At 45.7% G+C, this 27,290-nt stretch overlaps 1 protein-coding gene across 16 annotated transcripts in view; it reads left to right on the plus strand.

The window, feature by feature from the left end:
• The window catches only part of KALRN (kalirin RhoGEF kinase), an 838,419-nt gene that overhangs the window by 362,309 nt on the left and 448,820 nt on the right, over positions 1–27,290 (plus strand). For all 16 annotated transcript variants that reach the window (XM_053918456.2, XM_053918443.2, XM_053918448.2 and 13 more), the window contains exons 4-5: positions 14,773–14,965; positions 17,404–17,916. In XM_053918456.2, coding sequence (XP_053774431.1) covers positions 14,813–14,965; positions 17,404–17,916 — 666 coding nt within the window. In that variant the 5' untranslated portion in view covers positions 14,773–14,812. The remainder of the gene's footprint in view (positions 1–14,772; positions 14,966–17,403; positions 17,917–27,290) is intronic.

Genomic DNA, 27,290 nt, shown 5'->3' on the forward strand with positions numbered 1-27,290 from the left:
ACGTCTATTGTCTCCCTCACAATTTTCATCAACCACAAACATTGAAGATAAAAGTCTTTGTCTTTTCAAACCTTCCCTTCCAGACACTACTTTCTTTCTTTGAACATGGAAGATCAGGACAAGGAACACATCACTACCTAGGGCTTTTTGTTGCTGAGAGTATGACCTTGGTGAATACACTCACTCCTTGCTGATCACTTCTGTTCCAGTTTGCCACTGTAGCTTTTACTAAAAGAACATCCCCCCACCCCCATCTGTTCTTCTCCATCTCATCTCTTCTTGGAGAAAAAGACTGCTTAAGAATTTCTTTCTTAAAAGTTTAGCATCACCTAAGTAGAACAAAATAATTGGAACAAAATTTGGAAAAGACTTTTGAGTGTAGAAAATCATCATAGAGCAGTGATGGTCCCACTCTCTTCTACAAGTTCTGACTGTCTACAAGGCTCTTTCCCAGGGAGATAGTGAGTTTCTTGAGGGCAGGGATGGTGGGTATTGTTCTAGGGTGTGTTTGCAGAGAAGCACCTTTTAATTTGGGTGAATTCAATTAGATTGGGAGCTCCCCAAAGAGGGGGCAGTGTCTCACCCCAGAACCCCTGGGGGCCAATGCCAGGCTTTTTCAAGATATGAAGGCACTGAGGCCAGACCCAGGTCTCCTTCCTGATATCCTTTTTCCTCTCTAAGAGGCTATCTCCACAGGGAGTGCCCATCCCGGGTGGGTGGACTGGCTTTGCTGCAGGAAACATGGAAGAACATGCCATGGAGCGGAGAGTGGACTCTGTGTCACCAAGGAGGAGCGTTACTGTTTCTAAATTGAGCAAGTGTAACAGCCAGCCCCATGTCTCCCAGAATTCAGAATTCAGCTGTGGTGACTCAGCTAGGACAAATGTTTTCCAGGATAATTTACTGACATAATCCAAGAATGTGCCCTAATGGCCCGGCTCCGTTTTTCCTTTTCTCTCAGAGCCTCCCTCCTCTCCCCACCCCTTACTCCAGGGGTGTCAAACTCATTTTCACCAGGAGCCACATCAGCCTCGCAGTTGCCTTCAAAGGGCTGAATGTAGAGCTCTTTGCCCCTAGTTAAGGAGTTGTTACATTTACACAGCTCTAAAATTACATTCAGCCCTTTGAAGGCAACTGCGAGGCTGATGTGGCTCCTGGTGAAAATGAGTTTGACACCCCTGCACTACTCATTCTAGGACAAGAGAAGACCATCCTTGGCTTTGAGAGCAACCCCAAAACCCTAAAACTGATGTGTTTTCCCCCTCTTCCCTCTCAGACTGTTTTGTGCCATCCTGAGCTGGATTTCATGTTCCCATCACTAGCAATTCAATGTGCCAGGTTTTGCACAGCAGCTCCTCTTGGCCTGATGCCTGAGACGAGGTCTCTGAACCTTGTGCTGTGATGCACCCCACTCTGATTCCCTGCCCAGGAAGAGAATGTCTTTTCATCTCAAGACCATAGGCTGTTTTCCTTTACGGGATGCTCAAGCTTCAGAACTCATTTGCTGAAGAGAAATTCCCTCTTTTGGATGTGGAGGAGGGCAAGAACACCTCCTCACCCTCCCTCAGCCCTGACCATGATGGAGCAGTCCTTTAGGACACCTGCACATAGGTACAGATTTAATTCTGTGCATACACAGAACACTTGTTTAGTTCTTACATTGTACCAACTTAGAATGGCCAAGTGATCCCGTAGTTTTTTCAGGCTGCCCATGAACTGGAAGGCTAATGAGGAGGATCCCTTAGAGCTCTGCCTGTTTAGTTTCAAGTTGCAAACATGTCCCCTCCATCAGGCTCTCCATGACCTCTTTTTCTCCTCTCAGGTTTACACTGATACCTGAGCCATCACATAATTTTTTCCTCCATGTAAGTCACTGGTACATCACCAGTGCCCTTGACCATGTCAGAAAGAAGGAAGACTGGCTGCAGGGGGTGGGGCTTCTGGCCCTGTATGAAGCAGAGCTCCTGTTGACAAAGGCCAGGGGACATGCCTGGAGGGTGACTGTGGGTTTCTTGGGCGAGTGTCTATATGCATGTGCAAATAGCATTGGGCTTTCAAGAAAGCAACTGTTACTTAAGGAGAAGGAGGAAGAGGGGAGGGGTAAAGGTTTGCCCAAGTAAATTTTGACCAAAGACTATTTCCTGGAGGAAGCATGTGGTGTTGTTGTTTTTAAGATTATTTTTTAAAAAGATTTTATTTATTTATTTTTAGAGAGGGGGAAAGGAGGGAGAAAGAAAGGGAGAGAAACATCAATGTGTGGTTGCCTCTTGTGCAGCCCCAACTGGGAACCTGGCCTGCAACCCAGGCATGTGCCCTGGCTGGGAATCAAACCAGTGACCCTTTGGTTCATAGTCCGGCACTCAATCCACTGAGCCACACCAGCCAGAGCATGGTTTTTTAAATGAGGATTCCACCTGTCCTGACCAGGAACAGGATCCCGCTGGAGAGTAGGGGATCCTGTGAAAGGGTGGGGAGAGGTGGGGATGCGAGGAGAGGAACAGAAAGAGAGATGATGATGGCAACAGTGGTTGGAGTGACCAAAGAAGAGTAACCATTCTACCTCCTGGCCAGCTGCAACACCCTGCCAAGCGAGGGTCAGCACATAGCTGCACCATTGCAGCTTCTCTTGGGTCAGCTGTCTTCTGTCTTCTCTGTGATCCCACTTTGGAGAAGCCACTGTCTCTTATAATTGTGGTGACTGAGGCATTGTGGTCAGACATGTCTTTGGAATGTGGACTGAATCTTTGGTTTACTACTCACAGATGTATGAGCAGTGATTATAATTACTTTTTTTAAAGTTAAAAGATGACTCATTTTCCACCCAGCCTAACTGGGGAGGGGGAGGGAGGAAAGGGCTATGGAAAAGGCCAGAGGAGCATGGCCCTGGGGTTTGTCTGGGGGAGCAAAGGAAGGGCTATGTGGAGAGGTGGTGGTTTTGGCTTCCAGTTTGTTCTTTCATTCCCTCTGAAGCTTTGGTTTCTATTTCAATTCTGCTTCATGTTCTGAATGTCCCAGAAGGAAGGGATGAACAGCTCTGTGAGGGAGGGTGGGAAATAAGGCAGGAAGCTGCTGTCTGGAAATGGATGTGTCAATTTCCATCCCATCTCCCCTGAACCCACCCCTCTGCCACCTTCCCTCTCTGGCCAGCCAGCCCCAGACTTCTGTGTCTGGTCCTTCCAGGAGTTTTCCTTCCTCTCTTTCTCTTATCTTAAGAGTAGCTCCTTCCAAATGCCCTGCCCCAGACCAGTCTGATTTAGAAAGCGGGTCTCTTCCTTTGGTGAATGGCAGTTGTGTTTCAGAGCTTGTGAGACTGTAAGATAACCTGGCTGATTAATAAATACTCCAGGGTTTATGCAGCTAACCCAGACTGGCCCCTCTGAGACAGCCATCTCCTTGTTCGTCACCCATACCATTTCTAGAACTCACTTTGGGAGCTCCCTTCAGCCTGTGGAGTGCTCTTCCAACTCCCTGTGGGATGACAAATCTTTGTTCTTCCTGAGCAGACTTGATTTTTAGAAGGTGTTTTGTTTAAAGGTATCATCAAGGAAAATTCAGGAGACAGATACAGAGGTCCTACTGTGGTTTTAGGCCACTGGATCTGTCACTTTATGGCCACACCTGCTGACTCAGGAAGTAATCCTGGGGTCTGAGTTTGTGCTACTTAATATTTCACCATGCCCTGTCAGGGGGAAAAATGGAGAACCAGCCACATTTCTGCCCTTGGCATATTTGCAATGGGAGTTTTTTGGTTTTTTTCTTTTAAACAGTTTCATTTGGCTAGAATTGGGTAGCAGACTCTAAAGAGGTGAAAAACGACAGCCTCCTCATTTGGCCTCCAACGTGGGGTTTCCCCACGCTGACTGGAGCAAGAGTTGGGCTTACTTCTGGTAAGGTCAAGGGTGGGGACCTGGCAAGGAGAGTTTCTAGACCTGGAAATGGACTAGCAAAATCTCTAGACTCTTAACTGTAGTGGTACTTAACCGGGGCCGTACATTCAAATCCTCAGGGAACACAGACAGTGCTGAGCCCTGCCCCAGACCAATTAGTCAGAATCTCCTCAGCATCAAGAGGCCTTGATTTAGAATAAAAGATCACCTTTGGCCTTTGCCCCAATCCTGGCATCACAGGGGAGAGGTGCAGAGGCAAAAGGTATGTTTTTAAATGGGTAGAAGGGATACAAATTCTTTGAAATAATCATTACCTGGGAAAGTGGACAGAGAATGTCTTCCTATAAAAACAAAACAAAACAAAAACTAAGAACAAGAACAAACAGAACACCTCTGGATGGATGAACATGGATCCTGAGGAGGCCTTGATGGTAGCTGAATCACATGGTAAGAGAAAGCCAGCTGATTGTGGACAGTGCTGAGAGAGGTACAGGCAGGGGAGCCCGCCCACCTCTCTGAGCTCCTCTCTTCTGCCTCTATCCAGCCATCTAGGAGCCCTCCACATTGTGAAGGATGATTTTGAGAGCTGTCTGTGCCAGCAAACACTCATTCAGGACACAGCATTCCTTAGAGTGGCTTATTTCTCTGTAAGGCACTGCCTCCTCCTGCTTCTGATTATACCAATTAGAAAGCCTAAAGCGGGTGCTAATGTGTCTGTTACACTTTTCTTTAACACCTGCTGATTTCTGGTTGTTTAAGGAAGTGGGTGAATGTTTGGGACATTCAGCAGAGAGCTGCTGTTAGAATAGCAATGAAGGAGCAGAAAACAGATGAACACAGATCAGAATGATGGGCCAACAGTGGAAACAAAATCTAGATCCTGTACCAGGAGACTCTCCACCACCTGAGAATAGGTCCAACACAAATGGGTCAGGGGATTCGTTTTCTCCTCAGAACTCCGAGACCCTTCTGTCTCCTTAAATTGTGAACAGAAAATTTGGCTTCTGAAATTATTTCAAGAAGACATGGGTACAGCCTAGTTCTGGGGAAAAGTGTGAAGTGAGTATTCTGTTCTGCTCTCTGAACTGTCTCCAGTTATTAAAGGCTGTCAGTGCACCGGGGGTAAGGCTTCTGTCATCTCTCCAAATCCCCCTGCATTGGTGCTCCTGCTGGCACCTGCAGGGCCAGCGCTGTGTGTGGCAGGCCATGCTGCCCTCATTAAACAGGAAGCCCTTCACTTGCCTGTCCTTCTGCTCTGTCACGCACTCCTGTCAAACCCTCTACCCTAGTGTTTAATTTGTCACCTGGCCTGGACAACTTACTGAATAGGTCTGATTTGAAGGTTACTTCTGCTCTATCACAGCTCAAGCACTGGGCATTCCTGGGCGCCCACACTAGGATTCTGACACCCCGCGTGGCTGACACCACATACTCCACAACGAGCCCCACTGAACAGCTGCCCCCAGCGGCCCACACTAAGTGGAAACTCTTGTTGCCCCCTCGCCTGGTCTGCTGGGATGTTGCTCATTGTGGATCTCTACTCCCCAACCCACCAGCACGATAGAGCGATCTTACACGTATTTTTTCCCCAACAGCTGTTTCAAGTGAGGATCTTCCAGGCATTCATAGATGCAGGGTACATTTCAAGTGGCATCTTAGGAGCTGGGGTAAAGGGGGTCAGGCCAGAGCGCAGTGGAGACCACAAGCAGGATGGTCCTCATTCCTGGGGAGGGGGTTTTGGTGCTCAACACAGGACACACTGGGCCTCCAAAGCAGATGACTTGATGAATAGGAGGATTTTTCTTCCTCTCAGTTTCAAAGTTCTTGTGGCTTAAAGAAGGACTGAAGCAGGGACACTGTCATCTGGATGTCTGGCCCAAGTGGCCAATACATCCAGCCAACTGTGTGACCCTGGAAATTGCTGTGCATAGCACTAAAATGAAGGATTACCAAGAGTAAGCATTAAAGTTTCTTCAAGTTCAAGCATTCTGTGTCTCAGTGAGGCAAGTTAACATGGCAGATACTGTAATCAAACAAATCAGATTCAAACACTAATTTTACTCCTTCCTGGTGGCTTTAAGCAAGTTACTCAACCTCTTTGAGCCCTAGTTTCCTCCCCCATAGGATGTGATAATGATAGCAGCTACTTTGTGAGTTTCACATGTGGAATAAATAAAATAATGCACATAAAACACTTAGCAAAAATAGATTCTCATGTGCTCAATAAAATTAGCTTTTGTCATAATATATGGGTATGTCACATTTTTATCAAAAACAGATGCTCCCAGTTTCAGTAGTTTGACTCTCATTTTATACGTCTCTCTAGCTTTAGGTTTCCAGCTCCTCAAGGTTTAGAGCTCCTGCCCAGATCTGGCTGCTAGTCTCCTGCTTTCTTACTGAACTTCACTCTCGGCTTCCTCCCTGTGACGGAGGAGCGCCAGCACTCAGGCTCTTTTCCACTTCAGGGCCTTTTCACAGGCTTTCCCCTCTGCCTACATTATTCTTTTTTGTTCTCTTAACTAGCTGCTTCTCATAGTTTTTATCTCTATTTAAATTGTCAGCTCCTCATAGAAGCCTGTCCTGGTGACCTGATAAGCTCTTAAGACTTATCAAAATTTGCATTTATTCTGTTTATCTAGCTACTGTCTTAAGGCCATCTCTCCCCTGAGAATGCAACCTGCCCTTTCTGTCTTGTTCACACTTATATCCCTAGTACCTAGCAGTAGGCCAGGCACAAAGTAAGTACTCAGTAAATATTTGTTGAATGAATGAATGAATGAATGAATGAATAATATGATATACTTATTTATATAGCGCAATGTTATTTATGTCACACCTTTATGACTAGGCTCTCATTCTTAAGTCATATAAATCTCTGTAAGGAATGCAGAGATTGATCAGCCAGAGGCTGGTTGAAGGCACCCACATGGACAACTGCCATGCAGAATAAGCCCAAGGTGATGGCAGTGCATGGGAAAAGTCCTTATCTCATTGGGGATGGAAAGGGATGGAGAGGGAAAGTATCAATAAGAGAAGACTTCTTGGAGGAAGAGGCATGTGAGTTGAACTTCGAAATGTGAAAAGTGATCTAGGCAAAGATGGATTTGGGGCGGGAAACCCATCTTTGGTGTAGAGGGATGAGAGGGCCAACTCTAATACAAAATTGAAATTAATGAAAAGTTAAGAGAGGTGTGGATCATATGTGGTATGTTTAGTGAGGTAACCACTCTGGATACCTCCCATTCTTTTCTGTCCAAAAGGTTGGATATAACAGCTACCTTCTCCCCAGGGTCCTCCCTGATCTCCTCTGTCAACAACACCTAGACTCTGACAGAGGAGATCAGGGAGGACCCTGGGGAGAAGGTAGCTGTTATATCCAACCTTTTGGACAGAAAAGAATGGGAGGTATCCAGAGTGGTTCACTGATGCAGCTGGGATGGAAACCACAGGGGCAGTCTGGGCTTCACTTGTCCAGGGACCTAGGGAGGAACTGAGGGAGCAGATATTGGAATGAAGTAGCACCCAGCTCCCTGAGGCCAGGCCTGTAACCCAGGTTGAAGCCCTGGCCTGGTGTTCTCGCTGATCGGAGCTCTGCCCTACTGTCCAGGCCCAGAGTGCCCTTTGGCTTGAGGCATTGGTACCTTAATCCCTGCTCCATAAACTAATTGAGAATTCCAGTGTGTAAAACGGGATGGGGTAATAATATCAGCTAAAACAGGAGGCAAATCCAAAAGCCAATAAGCAGTCTGGCCACGGGAGTGTGTGAAGGAGCCAGGACACATTGAAAGAATGGAGAGTTTAGCCTCTTCCAAAGACGCTTGAAAGCACTGCAAACAACAACTGTGCCTAGTGAAACCACTTGGGGGGATTGGGTTCGACAGTGGGCTGCTAAACTGTGCTCTCTGCTAGGCATGGGGGGCTACCAGGAGTACAAAGGGGGTCAATGGTGGCACTTGTTCATTGGTCCCTCACAACCCACTGCTGAGGCCCCACACCTAGACCAGTCAGGCCTGTGTCAGCCCTCACAGAGGGTTCCCAGCTCAGAGGGGGCATTAGATGTGGGCAGGATCTCAAGGTACCCAGAGAGACATCATGACTTACCCAGAGGTTTTAGATGAGGCTGCCAAGTCAGGTGTAGGATAAGAAGCATAAACTCCACAGTGATTTCATAGCAAATCAGAAGTGGAGAGGGAAGCCTAGGAAAGCAGCTCTCCAGGGGGAGTCTGGTTGAGCACAGACAGTTATAGTTGGGAGGGCAGCCGCTAGGCCTGAAGGGAAAGCTTCCTGAGGCCAAGAGAAGAGGAGCTCCTTTGCAAAAAGAATAAGAGAAATGCACTGCACGGTTGAAAACGCTCCCAAGCGTAGGCTTACATTAAGTGACTCCATTAGAGAGAGCACAAGGCTGTGGAGAGAGAAAGTTAACATTTTTGACAGGCTCCTGTGAAGCACAGCTGTCGGTTCTCCTTGCAAATGTTCTTCTGACCTTATTTTGTTGTTGTTCTGTCTGACATATTTGTGTTAACTGATATTTATTAATGTTTATTCTAATCCGATTTAGACAGAGTCAGTCTTTATCATTGAACTCTCACAAACCACACTTAAGAGAGTCTAGGTGTTGTCCTTGGATCGCCTGGGGGGACTCCTGGGCCTCATCCCAGACTCATTTTCATCCACGTATCTGAAATGGAGCCTCAAATCATCATTTTAAATGTGTCCTACGTGAGAAGTGAAAGTCACTAAAGTTTAAAAAACATCGGCATAGAGTCATGACAAGGCTCTTCTGAGACAGCACAGGCTCACTGGGCGCAAACAGCCCCAGTGACAGGTAATGAACAAAAAAACAAATGGCTTGGAACTGACTACAAGAAATATGTGATCAATCATCTCGTCATTCCCTGTGTTTACGTTCTGGGCCACGAGCCCCAGAGGGTCTCTGAAACAGTTCACAGCTCAGTTTGAAGGGACTGGAATTTATCACAAAGGGTGAGAAGGGGGCAAGGGGCCAAGATCTCAAGCCCCAGATGGGAAATAATGGGGCAGGACAATGGATCAGTGACCGCATTCTCCCTCTAAAGGAGGGGGTGGGAGATGGGAAGAAGGGTCACTCACTCTCCTTTTCCCTTCTCAGTGGATTTAAAGGCATTCTGCTCCAAGCTTCCTCTTTCTATGTTCCCATTTTCATAATACCCAATGCAAAAATTCAGCCCCAGAAAATTTGATTTAGGCTAATAAATATTTTTTAAAAGATAAAATAATCTAAAGGGAGAAGAAGGGTTACCTGTTAGTTATATTCCAGTGTAAACTGCTTTGCTCAAACTGCCCCGCATGTGAGCACTCTGAGTGAGAGGAAAAGATTTCTGGTGCCTTGGGAAAGAGGCAGGCTGGGGAGCCCCAGTGGGACTTGGGGTCACCAAAGAGGACTTGGCAGATCTTGGTCACTTCTGGAGTCAGAGAGTCAGGGCCAAGGGATGGGAGTCCACCAAAGCTCCCTCTGATGACATCTCCTCCAGTCATCCCAGAGATCCAATAGGAAGACTGCTTCCCAGCCCCCACCCAGCTCCTGCCCCAGCCCCCACTGAAACTGCCCTGATCCGTGGGACCAAGGCCTCTTCGTCGCTAGATGCCAGAGTTCTGATCTCAGCTAATGACCTACTTCTCTGCAGCATTTGACACCTGTTCCTCCTTGAAATCCTCTCCTCCCTGATTTCTTTAACTTCTCTCCTGGCTTTGTGTAACCTCTGTGCATTCTCCATCCCCCCCGCCCACCTCGGGCTCATCTATTTTCTTCTTCCATCTCTTAAACTTTGATATTCCATCAATGTTCTATTCTTGACTCAAAAGATGGTTCTCATCATCTTACTTGTTTTTATTGGGTGATCTCTCTTCTGTGTACATCTACTACCACCATTCATGGGGTTTATTCATTCAGCAAATGTTACTGAACACCTACTAGGTACCAGGCACAGTGTGACTCCCAGGTCAAGATTTGCAGCCCAGATTTCTCTTTAAATCTCCAAACAATACATCAAATTACCTTCAGAATTTCATGTATGTATGAAATATTATTTATGTTTACATTATTCATAATACAATAATGAAAATAACTCTCTTAGGCTATGATTTTTGAGACGGCTTCAGGTACAAATGACTTAGTAAGGGCATTCTCTTCAGGAAAAACTTCTAAAGGAGTGGGGAGTTGGAGAAACAGTAGGAAAAGGGAAGGACTGGGCAAGGATGTGGTCCCAGTCTCGTCAGAGGCTGACTGGGAGAATGGGGAGGCTCTGGAGCCTAAATCACACTTCAGAGTTACTCTGCATTAAGGTAAAGATTCTGGGCTTTGGCAGCCCTATATCAGAGAGGCACCGCCCTCCCTGGGGTGTGGGTATAACCTTCGAATTCCTCTTGGAGAAATGGAACCCATCCCCTGAAGGCAAGTCTCCAGAAGTGGTCTCAGGTGTAAGCTGACACCTGCAACACTATTGGAGCTGGGGGCTGGGCACAGTGGCCAATGAAAGAGCCTGGGGGGTGGGGGACACCACCAGTGTCTCCCATAGCAGCTAAGACTTAGTCCAGATTATGTGCCTGGCATCATCGTAAGTGCTTTGTGTATATTAACAAACTTAACCTTTAAAATAACCCTGTAATGTAGTTACTATTATTCATCTTTTACAGTGCAGGAACTAAGGCATAGAGTTTAAAAGTGACTTGCTTAAGGTTTCTCAATAAGTAAATGATGGAGTTAGGGTTTAGACCAAGGAAGGGTGGTTCTAGACTCCATACCCTTAACGACTACCTGGAATTCCTCAGTGTATTGAGTTTTAGCATTACACCAGGCACTGTGTTAGCCACTGGGAATTCTGCAGTGAATGAACACAGAATCCCTGCCCACTTTGAGTTTATTGTCTAGTGAGGGAAGATGGACAATAAATGATTAAGTAAAATGCATGATCCAGATGGTAATAAATGCTAAGAAAAAAATAAATCAGGGAAGGGAAGTGGGAAGTGCTGTGTGACAGCTGCAGCTCCACTTAGGAGACATTTTAACAAAGATCCAAAGGAGGTGGCTATTGCCACTCCCTCTGGCTGACCCCAACATGTTCTCCCTCTGCACAGCTAGGGGTAATCTGTCCAAGCCACCTGATGGTGTTCCTCCGCTGAGTGACACCCTCCAGTGGTTCCCATTGTTCTCAGGGTGAGCCCAGCACTCCTGCCACCCTGATCCAAGACCTGCTTCCATTCCTGGCTCTTCTCTGGTGTCCCAGACAGGGGTACAAATGGATACCCCCCACCCGATGTCTAAATATTGAAAATTAATACATCAGGCTAACAAACTGTTGAACACATTCTGTCCTTCTACCTTGACAAACATATCTTCATTGTGACAGAGGGGCTGACTTCATATATAGATTTGTTGGACTCCTCTGAGTTCCATGCCAGAACTTGACAGCACAGGGAGCCCAGTGCCCAGGCCATGCTCTGCCTCCCTTCCCTGCCCATTGCTGCCCAGCTCTGTCTTCCACTCTGGTGCAGGGGGACCTCACGCATGCCTGTGGACTGCCCAGTTCACATAATTGTGTTCCAGCCACACCCTTGCACCTAGCAGCCCTTTGCCATACTGGTGCTCATACTGGTAGTGTTACTTGCTTTAGAGGACTAAACCTGGGGAACAGGTACACGTGGGCCCAGGGAGTAGGCTAAGGGCCCTTTGGACAGGGGATTTTCAGGGTTCGGGCATTAGGAGCTTGGTCTGCAAGAGAGGTCGAGGAATAGCACAGACTCTATCTGGGCAAGTCTCCTTGGCCACAGGGAGGGGTGGGAGAGGGAGGGTATGCGAGAAGAGGGTCAGAGCCTGGAATAGGGTTGTCTAAAGCTCTCAGAGTATCACTCTGTTATCAGTCTCTTCCTTACCCACGTGCCTAAACCAAAGTGAATTACTTGAACTTTCTCAATATGCCATGCTCCTTTGCCTTTGTGATGCTGTAATTTTACAGACTGCAGAATAGAGGTCATTCACTTGGACTCCTTGCCATGATTTCCCTCGTCTGCTATGAGCTCCCTAACCTAATCCCCTTATTGCTGACTCTTAATACCCACCTCCAATTACCAAAATGCCACTCATAGTGGCAATGGTGGTGGGATGTAATATTATACAGTGACCTGAGTGTGGGCTTTAGAGTGAACAGTCCTGGTTTTGATTATTTGCCTAGCCACCTGCTAGTTATGTGACCTTCAGCAAATTCTGTGCCTCAATTTCATCACCTCTTACATGGAGATTACCATACCAAGTTTATAAGGGATTGGAAAGATAAAAAGAAATACCATGTGTCAAGTGCTCAGCCACAGTCCCTGGCATAGAATAAGCATGTGGTAAGAAGTTCTTTTCCTTCCCCAGCTATGCTGCTTATTGGAAACCAAACACACAAAGCACCTTGAGAGATTAGGCTGTTTCACAGAAAGATGTTGTTTAGATTAGCTCTCAGCCCCCGGGATTCTTTCCCCATCTCCTGAGTGAGTGAGGACTTACTAGAGAATATTAGTATCTGATTTCTACTTTAATTGTCTACTGCCCACCGCATTTAGATGCCGGGATAGTCAAACTCCAGCTCTTGGCAGCAACACTGACTATGTGTTGCTGGGGATGGAGATTTCTCATGTCAGTGCAGTCGTGGTAACGGGGACAGAGCCTGGGAGCAGGTACACGGGGAAGTTGGTCGAATCGAAGGAAAGGTAAAACCTACAGTTACCTTGCAGTGCCTGACCTAAGTGGTCATGCAACAAATGTGTGTCAAGCTGAAAAAACTAAACTCAAAGAGAAAAGCCGCTAAATCCCAGTAGAAAAGTGGATGAAAGAACTACTTAGGTCAGTGACAGAAGAAATACTCCTGGCCGGGCCAATGAACTACAGCTAATAGAGAAATGCAAATCTAAGTGTAATGCAGTATTTTTCCTACAAAATGGGCAGAGTTCAGTGCTGACGAGGATACAATAAGTTAATATGTCCTTCTGCAAAGCAGTAATGAGAACAATTGAATAATTTATGGTGTAGGTATAAGACGGGTGGACTATGTGTCATTAAATGTAACAATTTCATAGAAACTTTAAACATGAGAAAAAACTCTGTTACAATAAGTAGAACACTATATGGTATGAAAATTACATGTACAAAAATAGTGAAAGGAAATAGGACAGTATTATTAAAAAAAAAAGGTGCTACCATTAGCACCTCTTATGTAGATCTTTGAACTCTTCTATAATTAGCAGGTGTTTCTTTTATAATGTGAGAGAAATTCCTTAACTTAAGAAAATGACACATTGCTTTCATACAATAGGTCAGACAAAATTATGTATGGATGACTGTGACCACTTGTTGACTCACACTTGGGAGAAACAAAGACTCAGCCTTCTTCCCATGCTGAATCTAGTCCTTTGTATCAACAAGAAGAAATGGAAAGAGTTTTCTGCCTGGGCAGTTTCCCCGTCTAACTGGGAGTCCTGCCTCAGCTGCCTTATGCTTGAGACATTCATGCAATTGTAGGAACTGTGGTCTCCTCACCAGGCTGTGACATTTTCGTCACTGTTGAGATCTGAGAATTAAGCCAAGAAAGAGATTTTATTTCCATTTGTGGCTTAATCCTTCCAACTGCGGCCTTCCCTCCAGTAGCTGTCCGCGATTGTTATGTGGTGGTGCACATTGGTGGGCCACAGGTGGGCACAGTGGTTTGAGCAAGTACAGTATGGGGAACAGGTCATTAGTGAAAGATCCTAAGGAAATACTACACCAGTGTTTATATAAAAATGTGAATTAACCAAATGTATTTTGAGTTATAAAATAAATGGATAGGTTAAATAAGCTAAGAAGAAGAGAAGACCCCCTAACTACCAAAACATAAACTTTCTTCCAAACTGAGATGCTGTAACTGTTTTGACCTTCATTTTTTTCTTTTGAATCTTATGAGTTACTGTTAAAGTCAAAGCCTGTGAATGAACTGTGCTACTTATTAGTAAGTTACATAGCAACATCTTGATTAATTTAGCCTGCTTATTTTTTGGTTTTCAAGATGGTCTCTGTCACTACTTCTGGCCTTGATTTTAGGAGTAGCTTCCCCTCTCTTAACTTCCTGAAATATGCCTTTTTTAGTCCCTGACTCTTGTAATGGAAGTACGTGAGGTCAGTACCGTACCCACCTTCCTGATTAGCCACACCTTTGGCTGTCTAGGAGTACTCAGCATGACTCATCCACCTGGCTTTTACAAACTGACAAACATTTCAAACTATAAGTAATACATCTTATATGCAGTAGTAGCAAATGTGTATTATTAATGCTTTCTGTATCATCTCTTATCAATTGGTAGATCAGCCTAGAACCTTTTATTGAAAAAGATCTTTTGGCCCAGTGAGTGGTAAAGTGTACCAGTGACTGCCACTGATGTGGGCATGGGGAAGGGCAGCACTTGTGCCAAGGACTTTCCATCTCAGATTTAAGGGCGACAGGGTCCCTGTCTTTAGAGAGCTTGTATTCAAATGGGGAGAACAGGATTCCTCCCGGCAGTGAGAGAGACAAAAACTAAATGTAAAATCAAATATAATTGTGAATACCCAAACAATAAACACCCCAACAAGTGCAAACAAATATAGGGAAGGCTGAGTTATTTGCTGAGTGCTAGAAAAAGGCAGAATGCCCTCAGACAGATGGAGTTAATCTGGAAAGGTTTTCTGAAGCAGTGCATTTTAGAGTTGGATTGGAAGACAGCCAGGAGACCTGGTGTGAAGTTGGAAGGGTGGTCCAGATTAAAAGGAATGCAGATTTCCTGATGCTTTTTGACTGTGTACTTCAAAGTCTCAGCTGCCCAGAGTGACCATGCCTGGCCTCTGACCTCCCCACAGTGAGGACGTGTGCAAACGTGGCTTCACCGTCATCATCGACATGCGGGGCTCCAAGTGGGACCTCATCAAGCCCCTCCTCAAGACACTGCAGGAAGCTTTTCCAGCGGAGATCCATGTGGCCCTCATCATTAAACCTGACAACTTCTGGCAGAAGCAGAAGACCAACTTTGGCAGCTCCAAATTCATCTTTGAGGTAAGCCAGACTGCTCTCTTAGCACCCCCTTTCCCTTCTATCACCCACACATTTCTCACTTGTGCTTCTCCATCTACCCTACTATGCATGTGGTGGGGGCTGGTACTTCAGGACTCCTTGGCTACTGTGGACTTTCCAGTTAGTATCGAGGGAGGAATAAGAGGATCAAGAGATTGTCCTAAATGCACAATGTCAGTAGGCAATTCTGTGAATGTGTAAATTAGGACAGTTGTTTCTGGGGGCACTTTGTAATTTGGGTGAAATGCCTTAAAAAGAGTTTATAACCATTGACCTAGTAATTCTTATTGGAAAAAACAAAGTTAATATAAAAATGAAACAAAACCTTTTAAAAATCTAATCACAATCATAAACAAATAAAGGTCTATATACCTTTATGAATGATGATGTTCGTTCATCATAGCATTATTTGCAATAATATACATACATACATACATATATATACATCTCCACATATAAACATATACACGTACATACAGGTAGAATACATATAGTTTGTATTCTGACTATCCATTAATTTTAGTGACTAATACACAAATACTATGAAGCCATTAATAATCGTATTTAGTTATATGTTAATTATATCTCAGTAATATCATATTTAGAAAAATAGTGTCTTTGAAAAATGTTCATGAAATATTGTTTTAACATGGCTGGTTATAAAATAGTATGGGTGTATAATCTAAAATTTGTTTTTGTAAGTGCATATATGAAGACTGAAAGACTGAAAATGTTAGCAGATTATTAGAAGTAGCTAGATTATAGGTGATTTTTATTTTCTTCATATTTTATATATTCTTGTATACAGGGAGAACATGTTATTTTTTTAAGCTAATTATCCCAGACAGCAGTGTGTCCCCTGAGAATTTTTAATGATAACGTATCAGATTAAATCAATGATTTAGGAACTTTGTTCCAGCCAAATTCGAGCTTTCCCCTTTCTCAGAACGCTGACCCTCATCTGCAAGAGGATGAACCTTGTGTGCATGTGCCTGTTGGAAGGCAGAGCTGCTCTTAAACTTGCAGCAACTTTCCACTCCAGAGCCTTTCCCCCCAGGCCCAGGAGCACCTCTGTGTGGTGTGGTGGCCCCAAGAGTCTGTGACTGAGACTGAGCACAACACCCTGACCTTCTGAGCAAAGCAATTCTCACTCTGTTTAAATAACACAAAAAATCTGACCTGGTATAAAAACGGTTCTTATACTCTCCCTGCACTGCTACCCAACATTAGGAGTCCCGTATTTTTGTAGTTCTGGTTTGTTTATACAGAGGCAGTGATAGCAAGCCTACATATTTATAACCTGAAAAGATCAAAAGCAATCTTTCTAACAAGTCCTGAAACTTTGCTTCAGTGTAGCTGCCTAACCTTTTCATCTCCCTTTACCCCAAGTTGAGCAAGCATGTCTCTGCCTCCTAAACAAGAAATACAGGAGAGAGAACTGGGGCCTCCCACTCAGAAGAGTGTAGAGCACTGCCTTACAAACAACCAATGAAATACCACATGCAAATTGAGAGTACAGCCAGTTAACGAATAATTGGTGAATGTAATCATGAGAGGCTTCCAGGATGTGGTGAATTCGGAGCCAGGTTTGAAAGGGAAAGTGCTCTAGAACAGGGCTGCTCCAACTTCAATGCGCAGAGTCTCCTGGGGATCTCGTTAAATGTAGATTCTGATTCAGCAGATTTGGGAGAGTTCTGAGATGCTGCCATTCTAACAAGCTCTGAGGTGGTCTTGATGTTGCTGGCCCTAGGGCCACACTTTGAGTAGCAAGGATCTAGACTAGAAGAGGTTCGTAACACTGGTTCCACGTTAGAATCACCTGGGGAGCTTTTACAACTACCCACGCCCAAGCTCCAATCCAGGCCAACTAAATCAGAGAAGGGTATCTGCTACCAGGGAGAGCCTCGGTGTGGGGTAGAGGCCTGCCCAGCTGAGGCAGGAATAGACTCAGATCCTTGCAGCACAAGTATTTACCCTCATTGCTTAATGCAGCTGTGATGATGTCCTGGGTCATGGGCCTGTGTGGGTTTTTAAGCTATGGATAACTAGACCTCCAGGCCCTGGGTCTGTTTCACTTCCAGCTTCTCCTGCTTCTAGCATCTGAAGCCCTACTGCAGTGGACTGAGGAGTAGAGAGGGAGATGAAGGCAGCAGACACTTAAAGGCAGCCTTTCCTGGAATGGCAAATGGGCAGGTGGAGAGGCTTTTTGATTTAGTCAGCCAGTCTGTTGAAACTGCTTTCCTGGCTGATCTATGGCTAATGCCCAGTGGGCCACATGCTCCCCCAGGCAGGCTGTGATCATTATTATGCAGACTTATCTTTGCCTTTCCCCTTGACTTTCCTCTTGCTTACTGCTGTCCTGGTCTTCCCCTCACTCCCCCCACTTCACGGAGTCTCCATCTCTGTTGTCTGCCCTCCAGACGAGCATGGTGTCTGTGGAAGGCCTCACAAAGCTGGTGGACCCCTCCCAGCTGACTGAGGAATTTGATGGCTCCCTGGACTACAACCACGAGGAATGGATCGAGCTGCGGCTCTCCCTGGAGGAGTTCTTCAACAGTGCTGTGCACCTGCTCTCACGCCTGGAAGACCTGCAGGAGATGCTGGCCAGGAAGGAGTTCCCTGTGGATGTGGAGGGCTCTCGGCGGCTCATCGATGAGCACACACAGCTCAAGAAGAAGGTTCTGAAGGCCCCTGTGGAGGAGTTGGATCGGGAGGGGCAGCGGCTACTGCAGTGCATCCGCTGCAGTGATGGCTTCTCAGGGCGCAATTGCATCCCTGGCAGCGCTGACTTCCAGAGCCTGGTGCCCAAGATCACCAGCCTGCTGGACAAGCTACACTCCACCCGGCAGCACCTGCACCAGATGTGGCACGTGCGCAAGCTCAAGTTGGATCAGTGTTTCCAGCTGCGGCTTTTTGAGCAGGATGCGGAGAAGGTAGGAGGGGAGCATGCCCACCTGGGGCTGGGGTTTCAGGGAAGGGGCATGGCTTTTTAGTGAAACTGCTAGTCCAGCTTTCTGATTAATGGCAATACTTTTGAGGAAAGCATTTTTGTTTGTTTGTTTTTTTAATGCTTACTGGTGTTAGCTGGTACACATTTATTGCAATCTTATATCTGGCCATTGATCACTGATTTCTTAAAGGCCTCTTGCCAAAGCTGGTTCTTCTGTTTGTTCAAAGTTATATGGCTTCTCTCTGGCTATTGCTCAGTTGTTTGTTCTGGGTGGTTTCTCCACAGTTGAGTTGGAGGGTTCCAGATTGGCCCCAGGGGGAGGTCAGTGTGACTTCCATTCACTCCTCCGCCATCTTCCCTCCCCTTAAAGCTCTCTTTATGTAGTGTTTATTATGTGCCCAGTACTGTTCTAAGTATCAAATATAAATTAACTCACATTTATCCTCTCTAGTCCTATAAGGTAGGTATATTATCATTATCCCATTTTACAGATGAAGAAACTGAGAGGCTAAATAACTTGGCTTAACAGGGAAATGCAGGATGGCTCCAGGGTTCATGCTTTTCCCCACTTCTGGACACTGCCTGTCTCAGGACATGTAGTGAATGATTCAAGCTGGCAGAGCAATAAAAATAACAATACTGTTACCAGCCACAGTAACAAGGCTTTGTGATTATTGCCCTGCAGTACACTTGGCTGCAGAGCCTTATTTAATCTGCATGGCTTTTCCATCCTTCACAGTGTGTGGTGGTGTCTCTGCTGAAGTCTAGGGAAACTGGGAACTCCTTGATCTTGGGTCTCCAATGGCAGACTTGATGTATGAATCCAGTTCTTTCCAGTTTGCAGTGCAGGACTCTTCTTGGCATCCCACCTCTTTTTGAAGGTTTTCCTCAGAGGCTCAGCACTTTAGCAAGGCCCCATTTTTCCAGCAGTGAATTTTCATAGCTTTCCCTTATCAAGGAGATACGAGAAAGTGAAAAGAAAATGTATCATATAGTGCCTCTTTACTGAGGACAGAAATGTATCTTCTCTAGGTTCTTTTCATGCTAAAGAGAGTTTACTAGTATATGTGCTTTAGGGGGAATGAAATGCCTTTCTAACAGTTTTCTGGAAATAACTTCTATGCAAATGCACAGTATTACTCTACATCTCTCTGTAAACTGTGAATTTTACAGACAGTGTCTAGTATAATGGTTTTCTGTGTTTTCAGAGCTCATGTTGAAAATGTCTCTAGATCTTTTTAAGTGATGAAATCAGGATATAAAACTCTACATAATGATGATCCTAATTTATGTGAGAGTGCCAGCATAGGAATAGCTGGAAGAAAATTCACCACAATGTTAATAATTTTGATTTCTAGGTGCCAAATTTATGGTTAATTTTAATTTCTCTGTATAAATTTTATGTATTTTCCAGTTTTTTATAATTTATAATCAGAAGAAAATCAATATATGCCATTTTAAAAGAATGCATAGTCCCTTTCTACAGCAGGACTTTTGAACGTCATTTAAGCCAGACTTTGTAAGGGACTTATAAAGGGGTTTCTTGCATAACCTTAGGAGTTGCAGGGTTTTCCCTGACCTTCCTGGGGGCTCTTTGCACAGTGACAGAGTGAGCTGGCAGCCTGGGTCCAACCCTGGCCTGCTCTGGGAAGGGCCACTTGGAATACAGGATCCTGCCACTGCTCACCAAGTGGTGAGACACCAGATCAGGATCCAGCAGCTCTGTAAAGCCTGTAGCAGGTACTTTGGCTCCTGTGACTAGTGTTAGAAAAGTCTGAAATAATCTCCTTTTTACTCGGGGTCTCTTCTCCTCTGGGGCAGGGCACCTACTTTGCAGTGATTCATTTCAGTGATCCAGGGACAGAAGGAGAGCCCGAAGATTTAGGTTTGCCTAGTTGTATTTTAGAGGCACTTCATCGCATCCCTGAAGCTCAAGGATATGGGAAAACTGCATAGGGCACGTAGGGAGATAGTACCTTCTCAAAAACAAAACCAACAACATGCCCTTAGCATTAGAAGATCCTGGGAGGGAAGGCTGACCTTCTAGAGTCAGACAAATGCCAGTCAACCAAGAAGTAATTGCTTCCCCACATACATCCTCTCAGTACATGCACACAAGAAACATATAGTATATTATTATTCCTCTTTCACAGTTGAGGAAATGGAAGCTCAAAGCGATGAAGTGGTTTGCCCAAGATCACACCACTGATTACACAGAGCCAGTATTTTGACTGTTTCCAAAACCCAGCCAACCTCTTATCCAATGACAATACTGTCCTCTGCTCCTAGGACCTGCTTCATGCTACCACTGAGCACTGCTTGCTGGCCTCTGAGTCCCCTGGCCCAGGTTCTGATGACTCAAAAGAAAATCTGAAATCTCACCTCCTAATGCTCATTTGGCAGCAGTGGCTCAACCATTCTGTGCTGTAGAAACCTATGGACCCCATCTTAGAATGACATTTGTAAGTGTACAAAATATGTAGGCTGGGAACATAATTATTGAAATATAGTTCATAAGTTAAAAAACAATAACATATGTACTTTTTTAGAAACATGTTAAATAATAAAATCTACTTGAAGTCTCATGACTACCGTAATTTTGAAGTAGCGATGAGTATAAATGATATTTTAGGTCAACAAACCTGATGTGATGTGAAAATGTGTATGTTTCTACTGATGTCAGAGCCTCAAGTATTGCTAGGAGCAATGTAGTTTGTTGCTTACATTCATAATTGAAGTGAATGCTATATTAGTTAGAGGGTGGTGAAAATAGAGGCATATTTCCCCCCCTATCCAAATACGTGATCCCCGAATCCAACACTCCAAGTTTAGGTTCCATGTACTATGGTGTGCTCGTACCTTAAAAACTGTGTGGGTGTGTGTGGTGTGCAGAGGGGGAGGGGAGGGGAGAGAATATCGAAGACAAAACAGAGGGAGTGAAAAGATGATGGGAAGAGAGCAGCCCAGGACTATTTTGATACTGAGCCAGTGGTAAAAATGCTGCTCAAGCCTGACCCAGCTGCCACAGAAATATGCTGGGTGTGGGGAAGGGGAGAAAAACAGTCCTTTTAAATTGCTTCAAGATTAATTTAAGATATGTGTGCAGAACTAAGTGCCTCAGCTCTCGACATATTTGGTGTTTTGTAAGGGGGTGACGGGTGGCGGTTTGGGTGAGGGCTGTGTATGTGGACCCACATCTAAACAAGGCATGAGGGAATAGTTACTGCGTGAGCCATGTCTGAGCCTCCTTTCTGCTGGGAGGCTTGTCACAGGTCTCTAATTTCAGAGCTGGGAAGCTCTTGGCAGTGGGAGGAGTCTAGTGATCATCCAGCTTCTATTTTTGTTAGGGGGAGGGTGCAGAGTCTCCCCTCTGGCCCTGTGGGGTGAGAGCCTGTTTTCCAGGCTCCCCATTTGCCATCTGGCCTTGGAGAGTGAAGCCACCTCTTACCACCTTCTTTGACCTCTGTGACGACTCCCTGCATTCTTCATCTTGGGGGTGGTGGAAAGGGAGCCATTAACCCTCCCAATTAAGCATATATGGAGGAGGGACTCTGTTTCAGAGATAACTCATAAAGCAGGGCACCCGTTCATTTAATAAACTGTCGAGCATCTGTCATCAGCCCAAAACAAGGCACTTGGATAAAGACAAGTAGGCCAGGATTTTTGCCCTAGAGCAGCAAGCTGTCATAAACTCCTGTTTATTATTATTTATGCCGGCTATATGCATCACACTGCCCTAGGTACAGCCTCTGTGACTGGGGAGTTTTTAGAGAATGGGGTATATTTGCAGCTCAGGGCTGATAGGAAAGCCTTACTGCGCAATTTGTGAGAGAGCTGGGTGATACAGAGGTAATGCAAGTAACACAATACATCTTGCTAGAAGATGAACACCACTGCCTTGGCCCTGTGCCCTCCAGTCTGTAACTAATGGGCCTGTCCTCCACTGTGTTCACAGAACACAGGCTGGGTCACTCCTCATTAGCCAGGCCCAGACTATGGCTCTCTTTGCAGCCCTGTTTCACAGCGAGCTGCTCCCTCAGCTGCAGTGGAATCTGTGTGATGCAGGTGTCTGCCCTGTCATCACTCCCATTCCCAGAGAGGAGGGAGGCCTCTTTCCCATTAGGGGGCAGATCGTGGTATTAAGGATCATTAAGTAGACTCATTGTAGATGTCCCCTTGGAAAAGGGAAGGCTGGGTGCTAGTCAGTGGAGGGTCCTCCCTAGCCCCTCCCCTTTCCTGGGTTCCTACGACACCTTAGAATGGTACAACTGGAAGAGACCCTTTTCTGATATAGAAAAGTCTACCTCCTATGCACTGTGGGAAACCCAGCCTTGTCATCCTGGTGACAGCCATGTGACCTTACTATGCCCATCTATGTGCTGATGCCAATGATAAGTACCAAAAAATACTGTAGCTACCACACCACCAGCCTTCTGATCTGGGGAAGGCCTACAATCTTCCAGTCTTTATAGGAAAGGAGAAGTGCTTAGGTCTCCAGTGCCTAACTATACTTAACTGATGGAGAAACCTTTGTCTACTTTGCTTCTGAATAAAAGAGGCTATACTGATGTCTACCCAGGAGACCCATACCCTAGTCTTGCCCGAAGCCATTCCAGAAAGGAGTATATTCCCACTTTCCCACTTCATGGAGAAGTCCCAAGAGTGGACAAAGCTACCCAGTGAGGCATCCAGTATTGGAATTGTGCTTATTATTAGTTTATGCAGCATGTTGTGTTTACTTCATGTGCAAACCTGTTCTTGGGACATACGCACACAAAACAGATCTTTATCACAGTGCCGGGGAGGATATTTAGGTGCCCACCTCCTTTATGACCAAGGCATCTGCCCAGAGGAGGACCTCTCCTTTCCTTACAGCACAGGTGGCAAACACGAGGCCTGAGGGCCAGACCCAGCCCTCCACCTTGTTTTATCTGGCCCAGCACCTTTCTACCCAGTGGCAGCACTGAGATCCTTGCCCCTAGTTAAGGAGTAGTTACGTTTATACAGTCCTAAAATTACATTCGGTCCTTTGAAGGCAACTGCAAGGCTGATGTGGCCCCTGGTGAAAGTGAGTTTGGCACCCCTGACTTACAGGACACTGGCCTCACCACACTGCCTGTGGGAAAGCTCCCTTTAGGAACCTAATTGTAAATGCCTTCCTTCATATTCACTCTTACATGATGAAATTCGATTCACCCATGTGTGCCCTGTTTGTGTCGAAATGGAGCTATGTGAGTGGGGGTTCAGGTTTGTCCTGGGGTGTCACCAGTGGGAGACCTTCCGTACATCTTTGACCCCTGACCCCAATTACATTCCCAATGAAACAAAGGTGAAGAATTTGGGCTAGCTTCAGTGACTCTTGACTTTTCTTTGCTTCCACATGCACTATTCTCATGCACAATACTCTCTCTTTGTGAAAACATCTTTCAGCGGGAGAAGCGGGGCAGCGGGGCGTATGTGTGCTCATGATGGTGGTGGTAGAGAATAGGCTCACAAGTGGACGTGCCAGCATCTCCAGGACAGTTTGATAAAGACCCCCACCCACCCCAACCAAGTGTGTCCGCTGTTCCTCCTCCTTTGAGACTGGCTGCATTAAATGATACCTAAGCCCCTTTATAGCTCAACACTTCTATAACAATTTTTGTGTTTTTGCTATTCATTCTCCCTGTGTGTTTATAGGAGGCTCTTTTCTCTTCAGGGTTGTCACTTTGGGTGATGATAGAAAATAAGAAACTTTTCTCAGCAAATACAATCATAATCTGCTGAGTTCTTTTCCTGCTTTAAAAAAAAAATAGCCCAAGCTGCTGCCCAGGGCTGTTACGAGAACCAAATGGGATGGTGTATGTGGAAGTGCCTGGCACCACGCCCAGCCCAGCATAGCTGATCCGTAGGCATCAGCTTCCCTGCCTTCTCCCAGCACTATTTCAGTCATGATTTACTCTTCAGTCATGTGGCACCTGCTGAGACCATACAGAATGTCACTGTTGCTACCTTCCATATGAACTTGCCCCAAATAATTTTCAGTGATCCCTAATAGAACAAAATCAAGAATTGAGCTCTGAGAGGAGTTGGCAATTATGATGTAGGTTCGTGGGGGCCCCTAGAGATCACTAGGCTGTGTGGTGCCTCTGGGTGAGACACAAGAGAGGAACACCCAGATCAAATTGGGGTCATATTTGATGGGTCAGGTTTGGGGGAGGTGCTCCTAGGAAGGATCTCTGGAAAAACAGTGTCTGTTCTTGAAGCAGCCACAGAGGGAAGCGATCCTCCCCAGGAGTGTGTAATTGCTCCTCCCCCTGCACCAGGTGCTGCCCCTGCTGCTGGTCCAGGAACCACACTCTTATGAGTCACTGCTCTGTCCTCAGGTTCAGGGAAGCTCAGTAATTACTGGCCAACAGAAAGGAATGCAGCAGATTTTCCCCTGGTTCTCTCTTGAGTGACTATGTTCCATTGTGGCTACAGGCTGGGCCCTGGGCTGAGAGAATGAAAGAATATGTGGGTGTTGATGACCTAGAGATGATCATAACTTTGACTTTCCAGTTGCCAATTCATTTACATATTCACCTTGCTCAGATGGTTATTTTTCTCTCTATTTATGTGTGTGTTGTTGGTTGTGCATTTAGGCTATATAAAAAGATGTGACCAAATTGTGCAGGATGGGATGGACCACAGCTCACCTCCTCTGTGCCTTTTGGGGTGTAAAGTGAGAGTGGGCAGTACTGGAATAAGTTTTTGGAAACTTCTGAGACACTTGTCACCTTCTGTTTTGTATTATAGCTAAGATTATATTTGTCGTATTTGCCTGCAAACTTGGGACCAGCAACACTTCTTACAGTCCATCTAAGAAATACCTCTATGCATTTTGATATTATTGAAGGTCTATGCAAACAAAATGTTACTTTCATGCTATTTGCTATGAGAAAATATTTATGGGGCTCATTGGGTGAAGGGCATCACAGTAGGCAGGCAGCAGGGCTCAGTGCCGAGGGTTACAGTGATGTTTGTATGTCCTGTTAGCCACATTAGCAATTCAGGACATCCCCAGGACGCCCTGTCACTGGGTGAAGTATCCACTGCTATTTCCTACCCGCTCCCTCCAAGGCATAAACAGTTCTGATCACTCCCTAGGGCCCCAGGTAAGACCCAAAGCCTTCCTGGGGTAATGAGAACCAGCGGGGCCAGTTGTGGAAAAACTGTACTGCCTGTCTTTCCTGCTGAACCCTGGCCCACTGCCTGTTCTCTTCACCACAGCTCCAATCCCCACACCTCTCAAGCCAGCAGTGAGCATGACTCCACAGTCATCTGTCAAACTGAAGTGCCATTGTAGTAATTATAATGCACAGTATTTTTTTGAATGTCAGTTTTTAAAGTGTTTTCACACCCCTGATCTTAAGAGATTTTCTGGTCTGGCCCTTCCTTTTACGTAGAAAACTTTGACCCAGAAGCAGAGACCCACCCAGGGTCATCCATCATTGTGAGTCATCATTTGGTCTTCCATCTACTTTGCGTGGCAGGTGTGAATGTGAGTTACCATTTTTCAGAAGGGAAAACTGAGACTTGGTGAGTTTGGGAGGTATGCCTGGGATAGAGAAAAGTAGGCAGCATGGTAAGGTAAGCCCTCTGCTCTAAGGCTGCCCCCAAGTCTCCAGCACACACACACCACACCTTGTCCTGCAGGAGAAAAAATGCACTTGCCAGCAACTAGGAGGTGGCTAGAGGAACTGGAGAAAAATGAAGGGTAGGAGTCATCTGACCTGTGTCCTGGCTATTGCTGTGTTAAAAAGGCAAGCACCAAACAGGCCTCCAGAGGGGCATGCCAACAAGTCTCTGTGATTCATTGCCTGAGCCCTTGGTGTTGGGAGGGAGGTTTCAAAGAGCTGTGACCTTTGAAGCAGCCAGAAGGTCAAGGTCTTTACGGTTGGTTTGTAATTTCCTGCTTTTTTTTTTTTTTTTTAAAGAAACTCTCTGGTGCCCTCTCAATCCTGTTCTCCCTCCTTCTCCTGGGACCAAAACCACTGCCCCCTCCACCCCCCGTTGACTGGGCTCAGGGTGAGGAAGTGTGTCCGTGTTCAGCCCAACACAGGACACAGTGTCCTGTATTATTTCCAGCCAACGGATCCTGGGAATCTCTGCTTACTTTTTCTCATTTCCGCCTCTTGAACATTAGAAACATTAGATTCCAAAAATAATCCAAGTCACAATGTTCTACAGGCTGCATGTGTGAGTGTTTTCTCCCAAAGCTGTTTTTCTCCTCCTTACAAACCTTTCTCCCTCTCCTTTTTCCCTCGCCTGCATTTTCAGCCCTGCTGTATACTGTGATCACCAGGCCTACACCAGGAGTGTTGGTGTGGGAGCAACCAGAGGAAGGAACCCTAGTCATGGGAGGCTTGGCTTCCTCCCAGTTCTGTTATGAGGGCTGGAAGAGGCCAAGACCTGAATTGTTGTATGTGAATAGCCTCATATGTCACCTCTACTAATGAATGAACCCCATAGAACTGCATGTACCCTTGGTTAGCTCTTGGAACTGAGAATGTGAACACTATATTAACAGTCCTTTCTAGAATTCAGGTTGTCACACATGGGTTCTGTTCATAGAAGTGTAGGCGAGCTAGGAAAAGTAGGTTCTGATCAGTATAGAAGTTGTTTGAGGCACAGGAAGTAACTGAGAACCATTCATTTGTCAACAGACATTGGGTATCTATCATGTGTCAGGTCCATAGCTAGGTGCTGGGGACCATGTCTCTCCACCCCCAGCACTGGATGGGGGAATAGTGTAGGGAAAATCAGCTTCAGCATTGATGTGATTCTGATATCTTATAAGAAAAAATGGCTTAGAAATAGTAAGCACTCCAGGGATTAGACTCCTGTTGGATACCAAGGTCTCTGTTCCTTACCTGGCAGGATTAGGTTTGAGGGAACTAGTGTGTATGGGGGAAAGAGTAGGGAGTTAGTCCAAGAAAAAAGAAAGCCTGTCAGCTCTGCCCTATTAGGGGAAGTGGAGGAAATGTTTTAAGTCCCTTTTTGAAGAATGAAAGACTGAAAAAAAAAATTGAATCTGTGGGGGAGGGAACTTTTATAAGATTCCCTTCTAGGCATCTTACATTGAGGAACCCACTTCCTTTCCTTCCCTTCGCCTCCTATCCCACTCCACTGAACCCCTTCTCCTTCCTTTCCCACTGTGACCTCTCTTCTCCTTGACCTTGCACCTCCTACAGCCTATACTTACCCACCCTTTTTGTGCCTCCATTCTCTATGAACTTGTTGCTGAGCTTCCCTTTTGCAGCTCTGCTTCCTTCCTTGGTTGGAGCTGAGGGAGAGCTCCATGTGTGGTTCAGGCCTCTCATGGAGGGCAGAGAG

Source organism: Desmodus rotundus, chromosome 2, assembly GCF_022682495.2.
Source record: "Desmodus rotundus isolate HL8 chromosome 2, HLdesRot8A.1, whole genome shotgun sequence".
NCBI classification, from domain to species: Eukaryota; Metazoa; Chordata; class Mammalia; order Chiroptera; family Phyllostomidae; genus Desmodus; species Desmodus rotundus.